This window comes from Triturus cristatus, chromosome 1_2, assembly GCF_964204655.1.
Source record: "Triturus cristatus chromosome 1_2, aTriCri1.1, whole genome shotgun sequence".
NCBI classification, from domain to species: domain Eukaryota; kingdom Metazoa; phylum Chordata; class Amphibia; order Caudata; family Salamandridae; genus Triturus; species Triturus cristatus.
Genome location: NC_140580.1, coordinates 114,189,875 through 114,209,763, shown reverse-complemented (window position 1 = coordinate 114,209,763; position 19,889 = coordinate 114,189,875). Strand labels below are relative to the sequence as shown.

Genomic DNA, 19,889 nt, shown 5'->3' with positions numbered 1-19,889 from the left:
GCCCTTAACCTGCGGCGTTTGCATGGGGTGCTCGCGGGCGTCCCATTTATACGGGAACCGGCCATTTTGGCGTCCTTAGACGCCACCATGGCGTTTGACACGCTTGAGTGGCCATACATCTGGGCGATGCTTGCGAAGTTTGGATTTGGCCCAGGATTCATCAGTTGGGTCAAATTGTTGTATTCGGGCCCATTGGCGCAGGTGGTGGTGAACGGAAGAGTATCGGCCCCGTTTGAGCTGGGCCGGGGCACGCGACAGGGCTGTCCCTTGTCGCCGCTTCTTTTTGCGCTTGCCTTGGAGCCCCTGGCGGAGTGGCTGCGGTGGGAGCCTTCCATCCGTGGTCTCCGTTGGACCCCCGAGTATGAGGACCGCGTATCCCTATACGCTGATGACATCCTTCTGTACCTAGCCTCCCCACGTAAATCACTTATAGTGCTGGTTGATGTTTTACATTCATTCGGTCGTAACTCCGGTCTCGTCATCAACTGGGCTAAATCGTGCGTGTATGTTCTCTCTGGGGAGGCTCCTATTCTCCCGCGGGGCTGTCCGATCCAGATCGCCCCGCAGGGATTTCGGTACCTGGGTGTCTTCATTACTCTGGACCCGGAGGCCCGGTATGAACGGAACCTGCTTCCCCCCCTCCAGCGCCTGCGGGTAGATGTCGCACGCTGGCGGCGCCTGCCGCTTTCGCCGCTCGGCCGGGCGGCATTGTTCAAGATGATGTCTCTGCCGCGTTTCCTGTACGCTTTGCAGAACACTATGGACTTAGTCCCGGCGCGCTACTTCCGTGAGGTGGAGAGTCTGCAACGCCGCCTGTTCTGGGACGGGAGGCCGCGTATTGCCCTGGCGAAGTTGACGCTCCCATGGTATGACGGGGGGATTGCCCTCCCGGATATTAAACGGTACTATTGGGCCTCCCAGCTCGCTGCAATTAACCATGGCCTATACGGGCCCGTCTTAAACCCGGCATTCGAAATGGACAAGATGCTCCTGCCAGATGGCGACTACAATCGAGCGCTCTATTCTAGCGCGCCCGACGCTCGTCTGACGGGCCCCACGCGTGTCATGGTGCAAGTGTGGCACGCGGCCAATGCAGCTATGGAGTGGAAGGACCGTTTGACCCGGGCGTCACCACTATACGCGTCTGAGCGGTTAGGTTCCCTGTGGACCTCTAAGGGCTTTGAGAAGTGGGACATAATAGGTATCAGTAAAGTGGGGGATCTCTGGACGAGGGGAGGATTTAAAACGTTCGATATGCTGCAGACGGAATTTCAGTTGCAGGGCAGTGAATACTTTCGGTATTTGCAGGTCCATCATGCGCTGGGCTCCGTCTTCTCGGACGTTGCCTCCATCCCGGAATATTCCCCCCTGGAGGATAGAATGCTGGATGGGCACGTCCCGGACAGCACGATCTCACTGATATACAAAAAGCTGATAAACGACCGCTCGGGCCTGTTGACTGCCCTTCGTGCGGCTTGGGTTGCCGACGGGCTGGAGTTGGACGACGAGGACTGGACCTCCGCGGTGGCCTCCCCGAAGGAGGTGGCCATACCGGCTCGCCTTCGCTTCGTCCAGCTCAAGATACTCCACCGGGTCTACATGACGGGGCCAAAGCTTCTGCGTATGGGCTATGCTGGAGATGGGTTGTGTAAGCGTGGGTGTGGTGCTTTGGGGACCTTTCTGCATATTTTGTGGGAGTGCCCGGAGGTGGAAGGGTTCTGGCGTGGTGTACATGAGGTGCTGCGACTGGTTACGCATGTGGCGCTGTTGCCTGAAGCGAGGAGATGCCTGTTGAATGTGTGGGAACCGACTGATTACTCGGCGCCGCAGACGTGGTGGGTGACTCTGGGATATATGATAGCCAAGCGTGATATTGCTCAACTGTGGGGATCCCAGAGGCCCCCGACGGTCTCGGCCTGGAAAGAACACATGGACTGGTGCATGTTTCGAGAAAAGGTGGTGTATGTGGCGAGGGGTAAGCCTGGGACATGGGTGAAAGTATGGGGCCCCTGGAACGCCTACCGCGGGGGTATCTGTGCACCACCGTTGCTGCCTGATACCTCGCCAGCCCCATCCCCTTAGCCGACTCATTCCCCCGCTGCCGGGCATTGGGTTCCCCCAGTCCTCGCTCTGTTCTCTTCCCCCTCTTTAGACTTCTGTGGATAGTTGGGATCCCCCCTCTAGGGGAGCACGTGCTGCTATTTCCGATTGTGGGTTGCCTTGTGGGTGTGGTTTTCTTGTTGTTCTTAATTTAAAATGAAACCGTATAATGGGGTCTGGATGATGTGGCTTTTGACGTTGTTACCTCCTGAGAAATGCTCCTCCGTAACACCACGTGTTCCATAAATGTATGTCGTATGTTCCTATCATTGCTAGCGGCCGGCCGGAAGGTTGTAGGCCCATACTTGTATACTCTTAAGACTTGTAATAAACGGTTTCAAAAAAAAAAAAATACAGGTCATGGTTGATAGATAGTGAAGAAATATTATCGCCAGATTTAAATTTGTTCAAATTTCGTAACATCACTAATAATGCTTATTTGACAACCCATAATTGTTAATAATCACAAGAATACGATTGCTTCAATGACCAAAATAAAATGAAAATCAAATTCGCATTGGAAAGACATTATCAGATCACACTTCCGCCTATAAATAAAGAATTATCTCATCAATACAGCGACAATTCATTTTCGTAGCCTTGTTAAATAACAGAGGTGCTGCATATGCAAGGGTAATGTACCCACACTATGTTATGCAATTGCTCAACTCCATATATTTTACAATTGGAACAATTCAACTCGTGACCGGGTAATGTACCCGAACTCTATTCATTTTGCCGGCCAGTGCATATGGTGTGATCCCACAAACGTTTTCCAATTACGCGTGTCTTTATGAAGGGCCAATGCCTAAACATCATCTGGTCCTTTAAACACATTTCATAATTTCTTGATAAGCAATATATCTAAGTTTCAAATTTTGCAGAAACAGTTCAACGATTTATATCAGTGATATATCTCTCCTACCACTGTGTCTACACAATATACACCATTAAAAGGCGGGGGGTACTCAAGGGCGAGGGTCAGCAACTGTTCGTGAAGGAAACCCTATTAATCCAAGATTTATCTATACTAATGAATGCACCCAGTGAAACGTAAAAAATATATATATGTTTAACCGATTAGTTAGGGCAGTATGTATACATCACTCCGCTAAGCCTAGCTAGTGATCACACAATTAATCCATGAATCCATAATCAAATAATTCCATCAGAAAAGTCATAATAATGATTCTGCCCTTGACTCCGGTACTTAAAAAGAAAAAAGGGGTGTTAAAATACTATATTCAGATTGGAAGAACATGTCGAAGGAAGAGGGAGGGGAAAAAAAAACAGTATCTATACCCCTATGTGGGTGGCCAGTTCTTCACCGTAATTCATCCCATTAGGGATTTTGGTGTTGAGTTCGATAATGTACTTGGATTCAGTGATCCTTAGAAGTTTCTCACGATCTCCCCCTCTTGGAAGTGATAGGATCCTATCAATGCCGTAAAACTTAATCAATTTGGCATTGCTCTGATGTTTAGCCTGGTAATGCCTCGCTACGGGGTAGTTGAGGTCAATATTTGTCACGGCTCTCATGTGTTGCAAGATGCGGGTCTTAAGCTGTAATTTTGTACTGCCCACATAATTCATACCGCAGGGGCATTCCAGGACATAGATAGTAGTCACTGGTGCAGGTTATAAATTTACTGATAATTTTTCTGTTTTTCCCTACGATGTAACTGTCACGATTTTTGCTATGCTCACATGCCTTACAAGAGCCACATTTTTTGAATCCCTTTGCAGTTCCCAGCCATGTGATATTATCCGGAGTATTCTGATAGCTATGCACAAGTTGATCTTTAAGAGACTTAGATTTTTTGTATGTTATTAGAGGAGTGGGGCCTATATCAGTGCCAATTACGGGGTCAGATTCAAGTAATCCCCAATGTTTTTTCATTATGTACCTTAGAGTGTTGGATCTGCTATTATAGGTGGTAAGCAGCCTAGGTATCGCTGTCCCTTTGTCCCTTTTCTTACGTGAGGAAAAAAGCGCCTCATTACGTGAGATATTCTCAACTTTTTTGATTGCCGTGGAAATCACATTCGGCAAATAGCCTCTTTGTTCAAATCTCATCTCCATGGTACGTTTTTCTTTGGAGAAACCACCTTCCGTGTTGCAATTCCTTCGAGCCCGAAGGAACTCACCAAAGGGGATACTGTTTCGAAGTGGTACAGGATGGTTACTGTTTGCGTGAAGCAGGGTGTTCCCTGAGGTTTCTTTTCAGAAAAGAGTGGTTACTATCCGATTGTCCTCTATATTAACGGCTACATCCAGAAATTCACAGTGTGAGGTACTGATGGAATGAGTAAATGACAAATTTAGGTCATTGTCCCCCAATTTATTTATGAATTCTTGTGCCAAATCTAGAGGTCCATCCCAAATCAGGAACAGGTCATCAATATACCTGATCCAGATTGGGATGTGTGGTATATATTTCTCATTCTCGTCCACCCATACAATACATTCCTCCCACCACCCTAGGAAGAGATTCGCTAGGCTGGGCGCAAAAGATGTTCCCATTGCTGTACCGGACTTTTGGCGATACAGTGTTTTTCCAAAAATGAACATATTTTTCTCTAGACAGAAGAGCATCATCCTCTTCAACATTTGAGTGTGTTCCCATAATGATATATGTCTCTGTTTTAGAAAGTACATGCAGGCCTCTACACCCTTTTGTTGGTCTATGCACGTATAGATGGAACATACATCCAATGCTATCATATGATAGTTACTTTCCCAAGTGATGTCATGTATTCTGCGTAGGAAATCAGTACTATCCCTGCAGTATGATCTTAATTTGATGACATGAGGCGCAAGAAAAAGATCTAGGAAGATTGAGGTATTTTCCAATAATCCTCCATTTGATGATACGATTGGTCTTCCCGGTAGTCTAGTGGGGTGCTTGTGAACTTTGGGCAGTAAGTAAAAGCATGGAATACGTGGATTTTCAGTTTTCAAGAAAGCAAATTCATCTGCAGACAATAACCCACCCATCCACCAACCCTCTAGCAATGTGTGGTAGTCAGTAATTGAGGCTTTGTAAGTCCCCCAGTTTATCTCCTCATAACACGAGGTATCATTCAATTGTCTGAACGCTTCTTGATTATACTGGGAAACGTCCATCACAACCACGTTACCCCCCTTATCCGAGGGTTTAATTATTATACTGGTGTCATTCGAAAGAGCTCTCAGAGCTTTCCTTTGTGTTTTGGTTAGATTATCTTCTTTTCTTTTGATCCTCTGCTCCTTTAGTTTGTTAATTTCCCAAATCATGGTTTGGTTGAAAGTCTCAATATTATCATGCGGGACATTTGGGTTAAATTTAGACTTCGGTCTTAGGCCTGTACAGTATGTGGCATCTGGTCTGCATCCTGCATTAATAAGTATCCTGCTTCTCTCTTTGACAGACAGGTCCGTCACATCTTCCTTCATTTGATATAAATTCATAATGAGATTAGCATCCTCAATATTGAGATTAAGATCATCTTCTCCTAGTGCACAGCCCATTCTCAGTGTTTTAGATTTGGTGTTTATTTTATAAATCTTCATAAGCTTCAACTTGCGGATATATAGGAACAGATCAATTCGTGTGTTCACAAAATTGATATCCGTCGTGGGGCAGAAAGAAAGCCCTAATTGTAGTAGTGCTACTTCTTCCGCTGTGATATCTCTCGAGGACAGATTAATCACTGATTTGTTAGTCTGTTCATCTGCGTTAGATAGTAGTGATATCGATTTAATCCTGCCACCACGTCTGTTCTTTAGTCGGAGTCTTTTCTTATTCCTGCTCCTCTCCCTCTTTTGGCGCCTCTTCCTTTTCCCCTTCCTCTCTTGGTTTGTGGTCTCTCTTCCTGATCCTTCCTTTGTTTCAGAATTTGGAACTCGTGCAAGAAGGTTAGGGGACATGCACCTAAAGGGATACTTTGAGCTTCTGTATCCAAACTTAATTCTGAGCTGGAACCAGTCGATACTAATTCTTGTTGTCTTTGTCGTTGAATGATATGTAAATTCCTCTGTGCCCAGTCGAAGCGTTTCGCATATGTCAGAATGCGACCTTCGGCATAATCTTTTTTGTCCCGCAGGAATTTTCTCTGTTTCTTGGCTTTAATGGTGTCTTCATAGGTCTTTAATTTGCCAACCAATTGTTTCTGAAAATAAATAACAGCTTTTTCGGTGTTAAACTTTTCCAGATCTTGTCCAAGTTCTAATAGTTCCTTCCTAGTAGTCTCCAAATCAATTTTGGCATACTTGACCAGCATCTCCAACATGCCTTTGCAAGTTTTGGCCATAAATGATGACCATTCCTTCAGTAATTCCGGATTTGGGTTCTCATAGGTTGGAATCATGGCGATTCTGAGTCCCCTGGGTACTCTATTGACTTCTATATAGTTGGTTAATGAAGTGATTTCCCACCATTTGGGATGCATTCCACCTGTCCAACGCTCCGAATTAGCTCCCCACTGAGTAATTCAATTTCAGGCCACAGGGATCTCCTGCCCAGGCTGCACAACGAGCTGCACTATGGGAAATGCATTTTTTCCATTCCAAGCTGCAAGGGCGGTTCCAACATGTATGTGGGTCAGGTGTGCTCCCTTCACTCGAAGATAAGGCGGGACTACTATAAGACATTCAAGCAGTCTATCCATCATTTTAAACATTTGGCATTTGAGAAAGGATTCGTCTGAAACACGTCATGCCACAGATAAAAACAAAGATGCCTCACCGTGCTCCGCTGTGTCCCTCTCATCCTTTTCAACAATGAGAAGATTTCCTGTTTATGTTTTGCGTGTTTGCCTATGGCACGCAGGAGGGACCCTTCCACTAAGTGTTCTCAGCATCAGAGGCAACGGTGGCAACACTTTGAACTTACCGAGGGATCGGCAGCTGAGGACCACCACACAAACCAGGAGGGATAGTGACCTGCTGACAAGTGCAGTCCATCACTGTATGGAGGGACGTGGACACTGTGCCGTCGTCCCCGGTTCTGCCCAAAGTGGGGAGACAGACAGACACACACACACACACACACACAAAAAAACAAATCTTACAGGGACATTATAGTTAGGAAATAGGAGTTAAAAAAACTTAGAAATTCACTGAAAAAAACAAAGGTTACAGGGACTTTATAGTTAGGTTCAGATTTCACTCATACAAAACCATTAAAATTCCGCACTTATAATACCTGAGCTAACTATAACTTACACCCCCACAATGCACTGTATGACCTCACATATTACATCACTCTTGATATGGTCAGTGACATCGTTGATGACATCTCAAATTACATCACTGTTGACATCATCCACTGATTGCGAGTGTCAAACATATATACTAAATTACTAAAAAAAAAGTTAAATGACTATACCTTATGAACTAATAATGAGTGATAATATTTCTAACATATTTTATGTGAGTGGCTGTGTGACTGTGTGTATCCACGTTTCAGTGGCTGTATAGGTGTGTGAGTGGCTGTATGGGTGAATAAGTAGGTGTGTGAGTGGCTGTATGGGTGAATAAGTGGGTGTGTGAGTACCTGTATGGGTGAATAGGTGGGTGTGTGAGTACCTGTATGGGTGAATAAGCGGGTGTGTAACTGTATGGGTGTGGGAGTGGCTATGCGACTGGCTGTACTGATGAATGAGTGGGTAACTGATAGGCCTGGGCGATAAATTCCGTTCCGTTCGCGGAATTTGCGGAATTTGCGGAATTTGGGTAATTTCGCGTTCCGCGGAGAACGCGAAATTGCCCAAAAATCTGCGTTCCGCGACTTTGCGAAATTTTTTGCTTGTTCGCGTTCTCAATATGCGTGTTCGCGAGATATTTCACCCCGAGCACGCAAACAGCGATCGCGAACAGGAAAAAAATATCGCGAACAAGCAATTCCGCGTGTTCGCGGAATTTCTGCGTGTTCGCGGAGATTTTTTACCGTTTCGCGGAGATTTGCGTAACGCGATTACGCAAATTCCGCCCACCCCTAGTAACTGAGTAGCTGCATGGGTGAGTGGCTCTATGGAAGACTGACTGTGTGTGTGTGTATTGGTAAGTGAGTGGGAGCATAACTGGCTATATGGGTGAGTGAGTGGCTGTGTGAGTGGCTGCATGGGTCTGTGAGTGGATATGTGAGTGTCTATTGGTGACTAAGTGCCTGTGTGAGTGGCTGTATGGGTGAGTGACTGTGTGTAAGTGGCAGTATGGGCAACTGAGCGGATGTTTGTGTTGGTGTTTGATTAACAGATTGGTTATCTGAGTGGCTGTATTAGAGACTGAGTGTTTATGTGAGTGGCTGTATGGGTGAGTGAGTGGCTCTGTTGAGAGGCTGTATGTGTGAGTGGTTGTATGGGTGAATAAGTGGGTGTGTGAGTAGCTTTACGGGTAAGTGAGTGGGTGTGTGAGTGACTGTAGAGTGAGTGAGTGGCTGTGTGAGTAGGTGTATGAGAAGTGAGTGGCTGTGTGAGCGGCTGTATGGGTGTGTGCGTGTGTGCGTGGCTGTATGGGTGAGTGGTTTTATGGATCAGTGAGTGTGTGTGCGAAGTTGTATGCGTTTTTGAGGCAGTTTATAAGCTGTTGTGTGGGTGTGTGAGTGGTTCTGTGGATAATGCCATCAGTGATGTCATCAGTGATGTCACTGACCAGGTCATGAGTGATGTAATATGTGAGGTCATAAGCAGTGCATTGCGGGGCGTAAGTTATAGTTAGCACAGGTAACTATAACTGCTGAATTTCAATGGTTATGAGTGAAATCTCAGCCTAACTAGAACGTCCCTGTAACCATTGTTTTTTCCGTGAATTGCTAAGGTTTTTTAAATGCTATTTCCTAACTATAAGGTCCCTGAAACCTTTGCTTTTTTCAGTGAATTTCTAAGGTTGTTTATATTCTATTTTTTTATCTATAAAGTCCCTATAACTGTTGGCTTTTTCAGTGAAGTTTTAAAGGTTTTTAATGCTATTTCCTAACTATACAGTCCCTATAATCTTTGTTTTTCCCAGTGAATTTCTGAGTTTTTTCAAATTCTATTTCTAAAGTATTATGTCCCTGTAATATATATATATATATTTTTTGTTGTTAATTACTAGGGTTTTTTTTAATACTAGGCATACTGAAATTTAATTCGTTTTTTTATTTAGTTTTTTTGTCCAACTATAACGTTCCTGTAACCTTTGGCTTATTAAGTGAATTTCACAGGTTTTATAAATTGTATTTCCTAACTATAACCTCTAACCTTTCAGAATCAGTGTGTTAGTGGCTGTGCAGGTTGTAGAGTGGGTTTGTGAGTGGATGTATGGGTCTGTGACTGGGTGTGTGAGTAGCTGTGTGGGTGTGTGAGTGGGTTTGTGAGTGGCTTTATGGGTGTGTGTGTGTGGTTATATGGGTCTGAACAGTGGGTGGCTAAAGGGGGCAGGGTCGTAAATGAGTTCTCAGCAATCCCACTGTGTGGAACCTACTGGTGGAAACAGGAGGGGTTCTTGGCCCCAACGATCCTCAGCATCCAGGGGGACTTCCTCCCCCAACTAGTAGTGCACCAGGAGGCATGATTGCAGAGTGCTAGATAAAGGGGGTGGAGCCTCTGACAAGCTCTCAGCAATCCCACTGTGTGGAACTTCCTGGTGCTAATAGGAGGGGTTCTTGGCCCCCAAGTACCCTCAGCATTCAAGGGGACGTCATCCCCAACAAGTAGTGCGCCAGTAGGTTCATTTGCAGTGGTGGAGAAAGGGGGCGCGGCCTCTGACGACCTCTCAGCAATCCCGCTGTGGGGGACTTACTGGAGGTAACAGATGGGGTTGTTGGCCCCCAAGGACCCTCAGCATACAAGGGAACTTCATGTCCCAACAAGTAGTGCGCTAAGAGGTGCATATGCTGAGTGGTGGAAAAAGGAGACGGGCCTCCAACGACACTGAGCACTTCTGCTGTGTGGGACTTACTGTAGGTAGCAGGAGGGGTTCTTGACCCCCAGAACCCTCAGCATATAAGGGGACTTCATCTCTCAATCAGTAGTGTCCCAAGAGGCACGTATGCAGAGTGGTGGACAAAGGGGAGGGCCTCTGATTAGATGTGTCAGGATTCGCGGCTCCACAGAGGATGGAGGTCGCGCTGAGCACAGCAGGAGAACCGCGGATTCCCGCACGTTCAGAAAAACATGTTATAAGGCAACTTAATGGCCTTTATGGGTCCCTTTGTGACCCTTCTAACACACCCATGGGATCAAGTTATCTCTACCCTGACCCCTTTGTTCACTTGGCACAGAAGTTTTCAGTCCCGGGGACCGTTTCCCGACAAACAAAATGGTGGCTGCAAATTTTCTGTGAAGGTGCAGCCAGCCTATCATGACTTTTCTTTGGCACGGGATCCGCAGATTTCCCGCAGGTGGATCCGCAGAGGATCCGTGTCCCTATATATACAAATTCGGATTTTGATTAATATCTCCAAACCTACTGAACTGATTTACACCAAATCACAAAAAGCGTGATCTGCGGATCAAAATCTATCTTCCAGCCAAATTTAGTGTAATCTCGTCCAGTGGTTTGGGCTGTAGCCGTGTTCAAAACTCCTATGGGAATTAACATGTCGAAAATGCGTCTTGGGACCCCCCACCCTTTCTCACCCCCCCCCCCTTTTTTTCTCAACCCCCATATGACGGGCCTCCCCAAAACTTTCAGACACAAGGTGAAGTGAGTGTCATATTGTTTGGGAACATTTTGTGAACATTTGTTAACCGGCACCAAAGATATAGGCAACAAAAAACAAATTTTTAATACAAATCAAGTCCTAACTACAACCACCTACTGGTGACCACCAGTAGGTAATATATACATATGGAGATATAGATATACAAAGAAAGATATCTTCACTCCCTTCCGCTTCAAGAAACATGCGCCGACTCTCTCCGAAGCTTCATGCACAAAAGAAAATCTTTATTGGCAGTCTGCCGTAATGCGTGTCGGTCGCAGTAACAGCCTTGCTCACACAAAGGGATGCAATTTTTTCCTTCTTTTATAAGTGTTTACAACAATCATAAACATAGAAAACATTTTGTATGTTTTCATATTGCATGCACCAAATAAAGTGCACAGTGCTAAAATGCATTTAACAGAAAACACCTTAATACCTCACTGTTCGCAACATTTTTTCCTTAATATTGAACATTTGTATAACTGGGTGCCTACTCTCTATTTAAAATATATTTCTATATTTATGATTATACTGAAAGTAGAAATCAGACAAAAAGTGTATGATCAGTAACTATATGAGTATAATTGTATTTATTTTCATGCATTTTCTATGATGCAATGAGTAGAAATCAATGGGTTTGAACTATTGTTGATTATATAAATGTGCAATAGGTATTTCAATACTGGATTATGAGATAGTATATTGTATATAATATATGGCATTAAATTGTCACTTTGAAGTCAAAGTTCAAATTTATGCACTGTGCGTTTTATGGGGCGTGTTGGCGCCTGTTCTTTGAAGCAGGAAGGGAGTGAATCATATAGAGCGAGCCATCTCCACTTTGCCGATACCCCCTCGATTAGGCGCATACAGCATCACAGCTGTACGGAGGACAGCTATAGATGTACACACACACACACACACACACATATATATATTTTATTACATTTTAATATATTTTATTACATATTAATATAAGATCCGAGCTTAATGGTGCTTAAATCAACACCCAGCTATAAAAGTGAGCGTGCATGTCAGGATTCAAGCTCCAACTTACAAATGGCTAACAAATTGCACCAATAGGCATAAAGCCCACCACACTGTAGCTGGCATAGCCTGTCCGGCGCGGGGATTTTCTGTAGGGGAATGCTGACAAATCAACACTTTCCAAGTTTTATTTTTTCTCCTCAATTTGAGTGAAAGTATCCGCTATCAACGAGATACTCCCTGCACTCCAAGCACGGTAAAGCAAGAGTCATGGAAATGCAGGAGCTGACCACATCGCACACAAGGGAGCATAAAGTGGAGGATTTATTTGCCCACCAGATTTTTCAATAAGGGGGCGTAGGGGACAAGAGTGAGGGGGAACGAGGAGACAAAATAATTTCCCTACTCACCTCCACGGTTTGCTGGGCCTCTAGATAGCAAAAGCCCTACCTTTAATGGCCCTACTCTTGCCCTGATGACCTGCCTTCAGTGTGTGTGACCAGTTTGATGGTCAAAGAATGAAGCTGACGTCACAGAGGCCACCCTGCTCTTCCCTTTTACTTGTTTGTCCTCTTGTGGACTAGTATGTGGACCTCATCAAACCTGGAATGATACATTCATGCTGCCCAACCTGCCAGAGACACCAGCCGTGTTCCTGTTTACCTCGCCACCTGAATTGCGTGGCCTCATTCTGCCTGATGCTTTACCCTGCGCCAGCTGAGAATCAGCTGTTCAACAACAGCCCAGCTCTCATTCACCGTCATCAAATGGCCTACGGCTCAGAGCGTCAAGTAAAAAAAAAAATAAGTGTATGTAGGATAGGATGTTCTGGGCTTATAGATCACCGGGCCTTTTCACAAAGGTTACGTAGGTGGGGCCGGTTGTGTTGCTGGAGCCATATTACCTACCTGCAGCGTTTCAGCACTAGGGTTACAATGCCGGGCATCTTTTCACGTTTTAGGTTTCTGCAAAGGCCTGGACATAGAACCTAAATGGAACTTTAAATAAAATTGTCTGTTTTCGGTTTTAACATGGCCTTTCTGTCTTTGCCCACTTTAATTATCAGTCAGCTGTCCTGAAGTCAGCTCAAGAACATATTTTAAAGTACTTTCTTCGCATAATTACTGTTTAAGTATGCACTGATAATGGGATAAAATACTGGCTTCCGGTGATTTTCCTAATGTTTGAGCCAGCTGGGATATTAAAATACTGGTCATTTTTTCACGCATTAAGGCTTTCAGATTTCTTGCTATTCGATATTACACCCTTTTCATTGGAGGCATAACTCTCTTCCCCCATGTTCTGGACCGCAACTACTATTTTTGCCCGCAACCGCATGCATTTTTTTCGATTACTTTTATTCCTCTATTAATCGGGGCAACGCAGACAATCGATTTAGTACTTTGAGCATGAAATACATTTTTGGGCAGGAATTCCGAGTGTGGGAGCCTTGCCTAATATCTTTCTATTATTTTACTTTTAGACTACAGAGTGAAGATTACAAAAAAATACTGTCATGGGTTAGGCATTAAGCTCAAATTCTTTAAAACAATATGTTTTTCTGACATTCTCACCTGAAACTTTTTGTTTTCCTTCACTACCGGCTCCCCTGGTGGCACCTGTGTCCATTTTTTGTAACACCACACGGTTCTTTCACAATTTTGAGTAATAGTGGCAAATACGTTTCTTTGCAAGAAGATGGACTTTGATGCATTAAGTTTGATAGAATGCATACACTATAGGTGGATATTATTATGGATGTACTATGTAACTTAGCACTTACCTGTTCACTAATTGATGAGGATATGACTGATTTTCTTTTCTTTGAAGATGTCCAAGTTAAACCATTTTGATGTTTTACCCTTTTTGTTTCTGTGTATGTTTGTTTCTGCATGTTGTCGAATCATGTGTCAATTGTTTAATCTTGACATTATACAAACTATGTTGGAAATAATGAACATGAATGTAATGTTGTGTATTATATGTGATTTTGATAATGTTACGGATTATAGCATATCAGCATTGAAAAAGTCCCAGGCGTGCCCCCACCATAAAGGGCGAAACACGTTTGTTTCAAATCATATGTAACACGGTGCATCAACTTTGAAGATTATAATAAAATATATCCAACAGGATGATCCATGGACATTAATTTATAGTTTCTATTTTTTAATTTTGAAAGTTATTATACAAAGGCACAACCTATTTTTCAACAACGTTTTAAAGATGCTGCAAAGGCCCGGACATGATAACTAGAATGTCGTATATTTTTTTTTACCATGCCCTTCTGTCTTTGTTTACTTTAATTCTCATTCAGGCATTATTAAGATCGTTTTAGAACATAGTGCTGTCTTCTTATTTTTACTGTTTAAAGAATATGCTGATAAGGGGGGAAACACACAAATTAAAGGGTTTTGCAATGTGTGGCTGGCAATAATTTATGTAAGACAACATGCTCTTGTGCTGTGGAGGTCTGATTAACAGCTGGCTACAGTGGCTACTCATGTTTCCTGCTTTGCAAAAGTCTTATAGAAATGTAAGAATTTTGCCTAAAACATTCTCCAGCAGTTTTAGGACACATTTTCCATTTTTTTTACTGTCCAAACATGAAACGATGCCTTGCTGCTGCACTTATATATTTTTTATCCAACCCTAGTTAAAAATATCGAATGTGAAATATTTTAGATCGTCTTCTTTTCAGCACATAAAGTCCAATCCGAAACCCTTCACTATTATATGATTTCTGTTGTCTTAAACCCCTTACCCCTTTTAATTCTTTCTTCACCTAAAACACCCTTAACTCCCTTTACCTCTACCCACCCGTGAACCACAAAAAACGCTTAGCTTCCTTTATCTCTACCTGCCCCTGAATCCTCAAAACACCGTATCTCTTTTTACCTCTGTCCGCTCTAGAACTCTAAAAGCCCTCTCCCTGTACCTACCCACGATCCCCAATATCACTTACCTCGACCATCCCAGAAACCTAAACACGTTTGAAGAATGTAAAGAACAATAAAACATACTTGCAGACTGTGCCTATGTGGCTGCCTTTCTATTTGACTTCAAAACTATGTGACTACTATGTACTTTTAAAGGAGTCTGAGGCTCACAAACCTTGGGAAAATGTTTATAGGGTCAATCGAGGTCCCCAAGGCTGACCTAGCTTCCCCCCCCCCCCACACACACACACATTTAGTATCTCTTCCGCCCCAGGTCGCACACAGTAAACAAGGCCCACATGAGTCAGCACTGACCTCATCTTTCGTCTTCAAGTTTTCTGCTCTCAGTTCTTCGTATTTGTCAACAGCTGCAAGAGAAGAACGACAAGGAACCTGATTACATTGTGTAGAAACATAACACACTGCAGTCACCTGCAGCTCGTTGAAGTGAAGAAAACAGAAACCTTCACCCTCCTTGCACAGAACAGCTGTAGTACCTAACCACCTAGTATAAATAGTTTCAAGACTGGCACAAGGGCTTTTGCTGCCCTCTCCTTTTGGTGAAATATTAGGAGTGTTCCTGCCCCTTCCCACTTGGGAAAGGCACTGGCTTCTGCCACTGACAGCAGTTTTACATGCGTTTCCCTGGTTGGGTATTGTACATTACACGTCTTTTCACTCAGAACCCTAAATGTGCACCTGTGAGGAATCCATCATACTGGTGGATTTTTCGTGCGCACAAGCGTCCTAAGTATTCCAAAATATTCCACTACGTGAACCTCAAATATGTTTTTAGAGCATTAGTTCAGTGTGAAGAACATGCGATTACACTAAAGGAACGACAGAAATTGCAAGTTTTCATTCACTTATGCCACTTTACTTACTTTACAAACATTCATAAAATGTACCAAAGTCCAGTTGAACTAATAATGTATTATTGCACACTGTTTGACAGCCATATAATGTATTTAATGCGTTTATTGCACACTGAAAACATGGTGCATGCTGGTGAAGTGACGGATGTATGACGTCACAACGCATACTTTTACAACGCATGCACTTACAACGCAATTTTTACATCGCAACATCCACTACAACGCATTCCATTACATCGCATGACACTACAACGCATTTTAAAAAACTACCTTTACAACGCATTCCATTACATCGCATACTACCTTTACAACGCATACCATTACAACGTATACTGTTACACTGCATTTAAGGTAAGTATTGGATAGTTTAGGGGTAAAAATTACTATTCTAACTCCAGGGGGTGCAACAGTAGGGTAAGTGTTGGATAGTGTAGGGATTAAAAATTACTATTCTAACTCCAATGGTATGCATTGTAATGGTATGCGTTGTAATGCCTGCGTTGTAGTGACATGCGATGTAGTGTCATGCGTTGTAATGGTATGCGTTGTAATGGTATGCGTTGTAGTGTCATGCGTTGTAAAGGATGTTCCGTTGTAATGCCTGCGTTGTAAGTGTAGTGCGATGTAATAGTTGCATTGTAAAGGTTGTTTCCCGAAGTGACATCGGTCAGGGTGAAGCAAACACTACAATAATATCAGCGTCAGGGGTGGGAGATCCACGAAGGGCGGGGAAGGATTGTGAGCCCAGAAGAGCCTGATGCTTAAAAGGCCGGGGGACGTTTCTGTTACAGGGGCCTAAACCAGGCAATTCTGTGTTAGCTTGCTATGTGAAAATACCATATTACAGTACATCGTCTTACTGCATGCCCTTCGAGGCCTACAGCGCACCCACGCAGCAACAATGCAAGCGACTCCTTCTGCACGCTTTGTGTTTTTTGTGCTTTTTTTGCTTGAAATGTGCCATTGCGTCGGGCATATTTCAAGCTAAACGATAGCGTTTGACACTTTTCGAGCTTAAACATAGCGCTAAATGCCAGTTTTGAATTTTGCATTATTATGCATAATTGTCTAGAATTTTTGAGTAATCACGCAACAGCAAATTATGCGAATTTCATACATCTCTACTCCTTAATTCATTCTTAGACTACAGGCAGTGAGTGGCTTCAGGGCGCCCAGATGACAGATTTGCATTTTCGCTCAGAAAGCCGCCACCTTTCTTTTCACGTTTTTGGGACTGCCGAGGTGAGAGACGTCTGCAGAGTGAAGTGAAAGGCTCAGTTTATGAACTGTGAGTTTAGCAGTCAGAGTTTTCAGCCCGGTTCCAAAGAGGGCTAGGAAATTATGCAGACTGACAACCAAGTCCCTTTCCCGACAAAGAGCCGAAAACTCTGATCAAAGATGTTAATTAACACACACTTGCATCATGGGAAAACTGACAGCAGTATGGACTCGGTATAGTCGCCAATAATGGCTTTTCTGGAAAAATGTTGATAACAGCCAAGACATAACGAGATGAACACATTTTCACCAGTTCCCTGACAAGGGCTCCCATTGACCTTGATTTGATCCGTTTCTGTTGTGAGCACTAGTCCCATCCATACAAGTGGCACAGCATTTTTATTAGCACAAGTGGGGTAACAACAGGTGGTAGAATTTTTGTGGATTCCTGCTGATTCTGGAAGTTTCTATCACAGAAATATAAGGAAAATATGTGATTTCTGTCATGGTCTGCAGGGCATAGCAGCTAAGAAATCCTCATTGGATCCACCTGGCGCACACCCCTCGGGAATCTCCTGGCTGCCTACTTTAAAAAAATGCCTGCGGTTCATAGCTGTGCATGGGTGGTAGCACAGCACACCCCAAATACCGCAGCTACCCGATTGCTTATGGTAAACAGCCTTTACAACGCAGACAGAGCTACGCATGCTATTTCCCCATACGTGCAACCATGCTTGCCTTACCCACGCATATGCTTTAACCATGCGCAGTCTAGATGTCTGGATGGGGAAGAAAAGAAAGTGTCAGGACAGAAAGCTCAACGCGGACAGGTAAGAGTGACTAGGGCCGGGTTTGGCAGGGGTGGCAGGGTAGTTTTAGAGATGGGGTAATTTTTAGGGCTCAGGGCGGGTCGGATTGTTTATAGGGCAGAGGGATGGTTTTTAGGGCTCAGGGGGGTCAGGGTGGTTTTAGGTATGGAATAGTTTTTAGGGCTCGGGGGATGGGTTGTTTATAGGGTAGGGCCCAGGGTTTTAGGGCTTAGGGCGGGGGGGAGTCAAAGTTGTTTCAGGTTTTAGGGGAGGGGGAGTTTTTAGGGCTCGGGGTCAGGTTGTTTATAGAGCAGGGGCCAGGGTTCTAGGGCTCAGGGCGGAGGGGCTGGGGTGTGATCTTTACCACACATCCCTTTACCAATCACTGCTTTACCATGAAATTGCATGGTAAAGGCATGCGTGGTAAAGGAATGCGTTGTTCACACACATTGTTAGGGCTGCGTTGTAGAGGCACGCATGGTTTAGCTATGTGTGTCTCTGTCATACAACCCTGCTCATCTCTCAATGTAGCACTTTAGGCCCTTTTCTGTAATGGTCTCGTGGCACACCCATACAAGTGAGGTTAAGTAGGAACCCAGGGTGGTTGGCAATATGTGGCTCCCCGCAGATTCCAGAACCCTGGATACCCCTACGTTTCTAGTTTTCAAAGATGTGCAAGTTTGTTAGGCTTCCCTAGGTGCCGGCTGAGCTAGGGCCCAATATCCACAGCTACCAACTTTGCAAAAAAAGGGTCCGTTTTGAGTGGAAAAAAAGTGATGCGTCCATGCTGCGGTTTAGGCCCTTTCCTCACGCAGGGACTAGGCCTACCCACAGAAGTGAGGTACCATTTGTATCGGGAAACTTGGGGGAACGTTAGGTGGAAGGAAGTGTGTGACTCCCCACAGATTTCAGAACTTTCCATCACAAAAATGTGAGGAAAATGTGTTTTTTAGATAAAGTTTGAGGTTTACAAGGCATTCTGGGTAAAGAAGGCTGATGAGAGCCATGCACACCACCCCACCCTGGATTTCCCTAGCTGTCTAGCTTTAAAAAATGTACAGATCTGCTAGTTTTACCTAGGTGCCGGCTGACCTAAGGCTCAAAATCCACAGCTATCCACTTTGCAAAAAAGGGTCCGTTTTCAGTGGAAAATTATGATGGTCTATGTTTACTTTCGGGCCGTTTCCTGTCGCGGGCACTAGGCTTATCCACACAAGTGACGTACCATTTTTATACGAAGACATGTGGGAGCATAGAATCATAGAACATTTGATATTATCAATTGGATTTCACCGCATTTATGCCTTCCAAATATAAGCCAGTTTGCAAGATAGAAGACAGTTTGGAAAATACCCTCTAAATTGTATGCTATATTGACACCCACAAGTTCAGAAATGTACAAATAACCATTGTTCCTAAACTCCATATCTTGTACCGATTTCAGAAATACATAGGTTTTCTTGATACCCAATTCTCACTCTACATATTTCACCATATAAATTGGTCTATACTTGGTACACAATGAAAAAACACTGTACGGTGAAGCTCAGTTGTTAGCTCTAGACACCTGGGGTTCTTGGAGAACCTACAAATTCTTTACATCACAGCAACAAGAAGGGTCTAGTGGACGTGATGGTAATAGCGTTTGTAAATAGAATATTGTGATAAAAAAGTTACAGATGCAAATGGTTTCATAAATGGCCGCTTTTTTCCTGCTCATTTTCAATATTTATTTCAACAGTTAATTTCTCTGGTAAAACCTTGAGGGGTCTACACATATGACCCCTTATTGAATTCGATATTTTTTTTGTATACTTTTCAGAAATCTATAGCTTTCCTGGATAATCCATGGGTTTCACACTGGTTTCCACCACTAGCTGGAAATAGGTAGCGAGCACAAAAAAATAGGAAAAACTGGGCTACCTAAATAAGAAAAATGTCAAATTTGTGACAAAAAGTAGTTTTTTTTATTCAGCTCTGCACAATCCTGAAAGCTATAAAGATGGAGACTTTAGCACAGCAAACAGTTTGTTGATGCCATTTCTAAGAGAGGCACTTTTATCCAGACCACTTTCTTTTCCTAATTATTCCCATAAACTCAACATTTTGCTATATTTTGACTATTTTTTCGGTCCCCTCAAGGGGAATTCACCACCGCCCTGTGCAATTAGAATAACTAGGATGTTGAAAAAAAGGGACGAAAATTTGGCAGGGATACTTTATGTTGAAAACAAAAGTTATGGAGGCCCAAGCTCAAACTACCCTTAATAGCCAAAAACGGGCTCTGCA

At 43.8% G+C, this 19,889-nt stretch overlaps 1 protein-coding gene across 1 annotated transcript in view; it reads right to left on the bottom strand.

Moving 5' to 3' along the window:
* SHTN1 (shootin 1) overlaps nt 1–19,889 on the bottom strand; it is a 592,071-nt gene that overhangs the window by 524,674 nt on the left and 47,508 nt on the right. Inside the window, exon 2 of the mRNA XM_085603138.1 lies at nt 15,014–15,066. Within this exon, the coding sequence (XP_085459264.1) occupies nt 15,014–15,066 (53 nt within the window). The remainder of the gene's footprint in view (nt 1–15,013; nt 15,067–19,889) is intronic.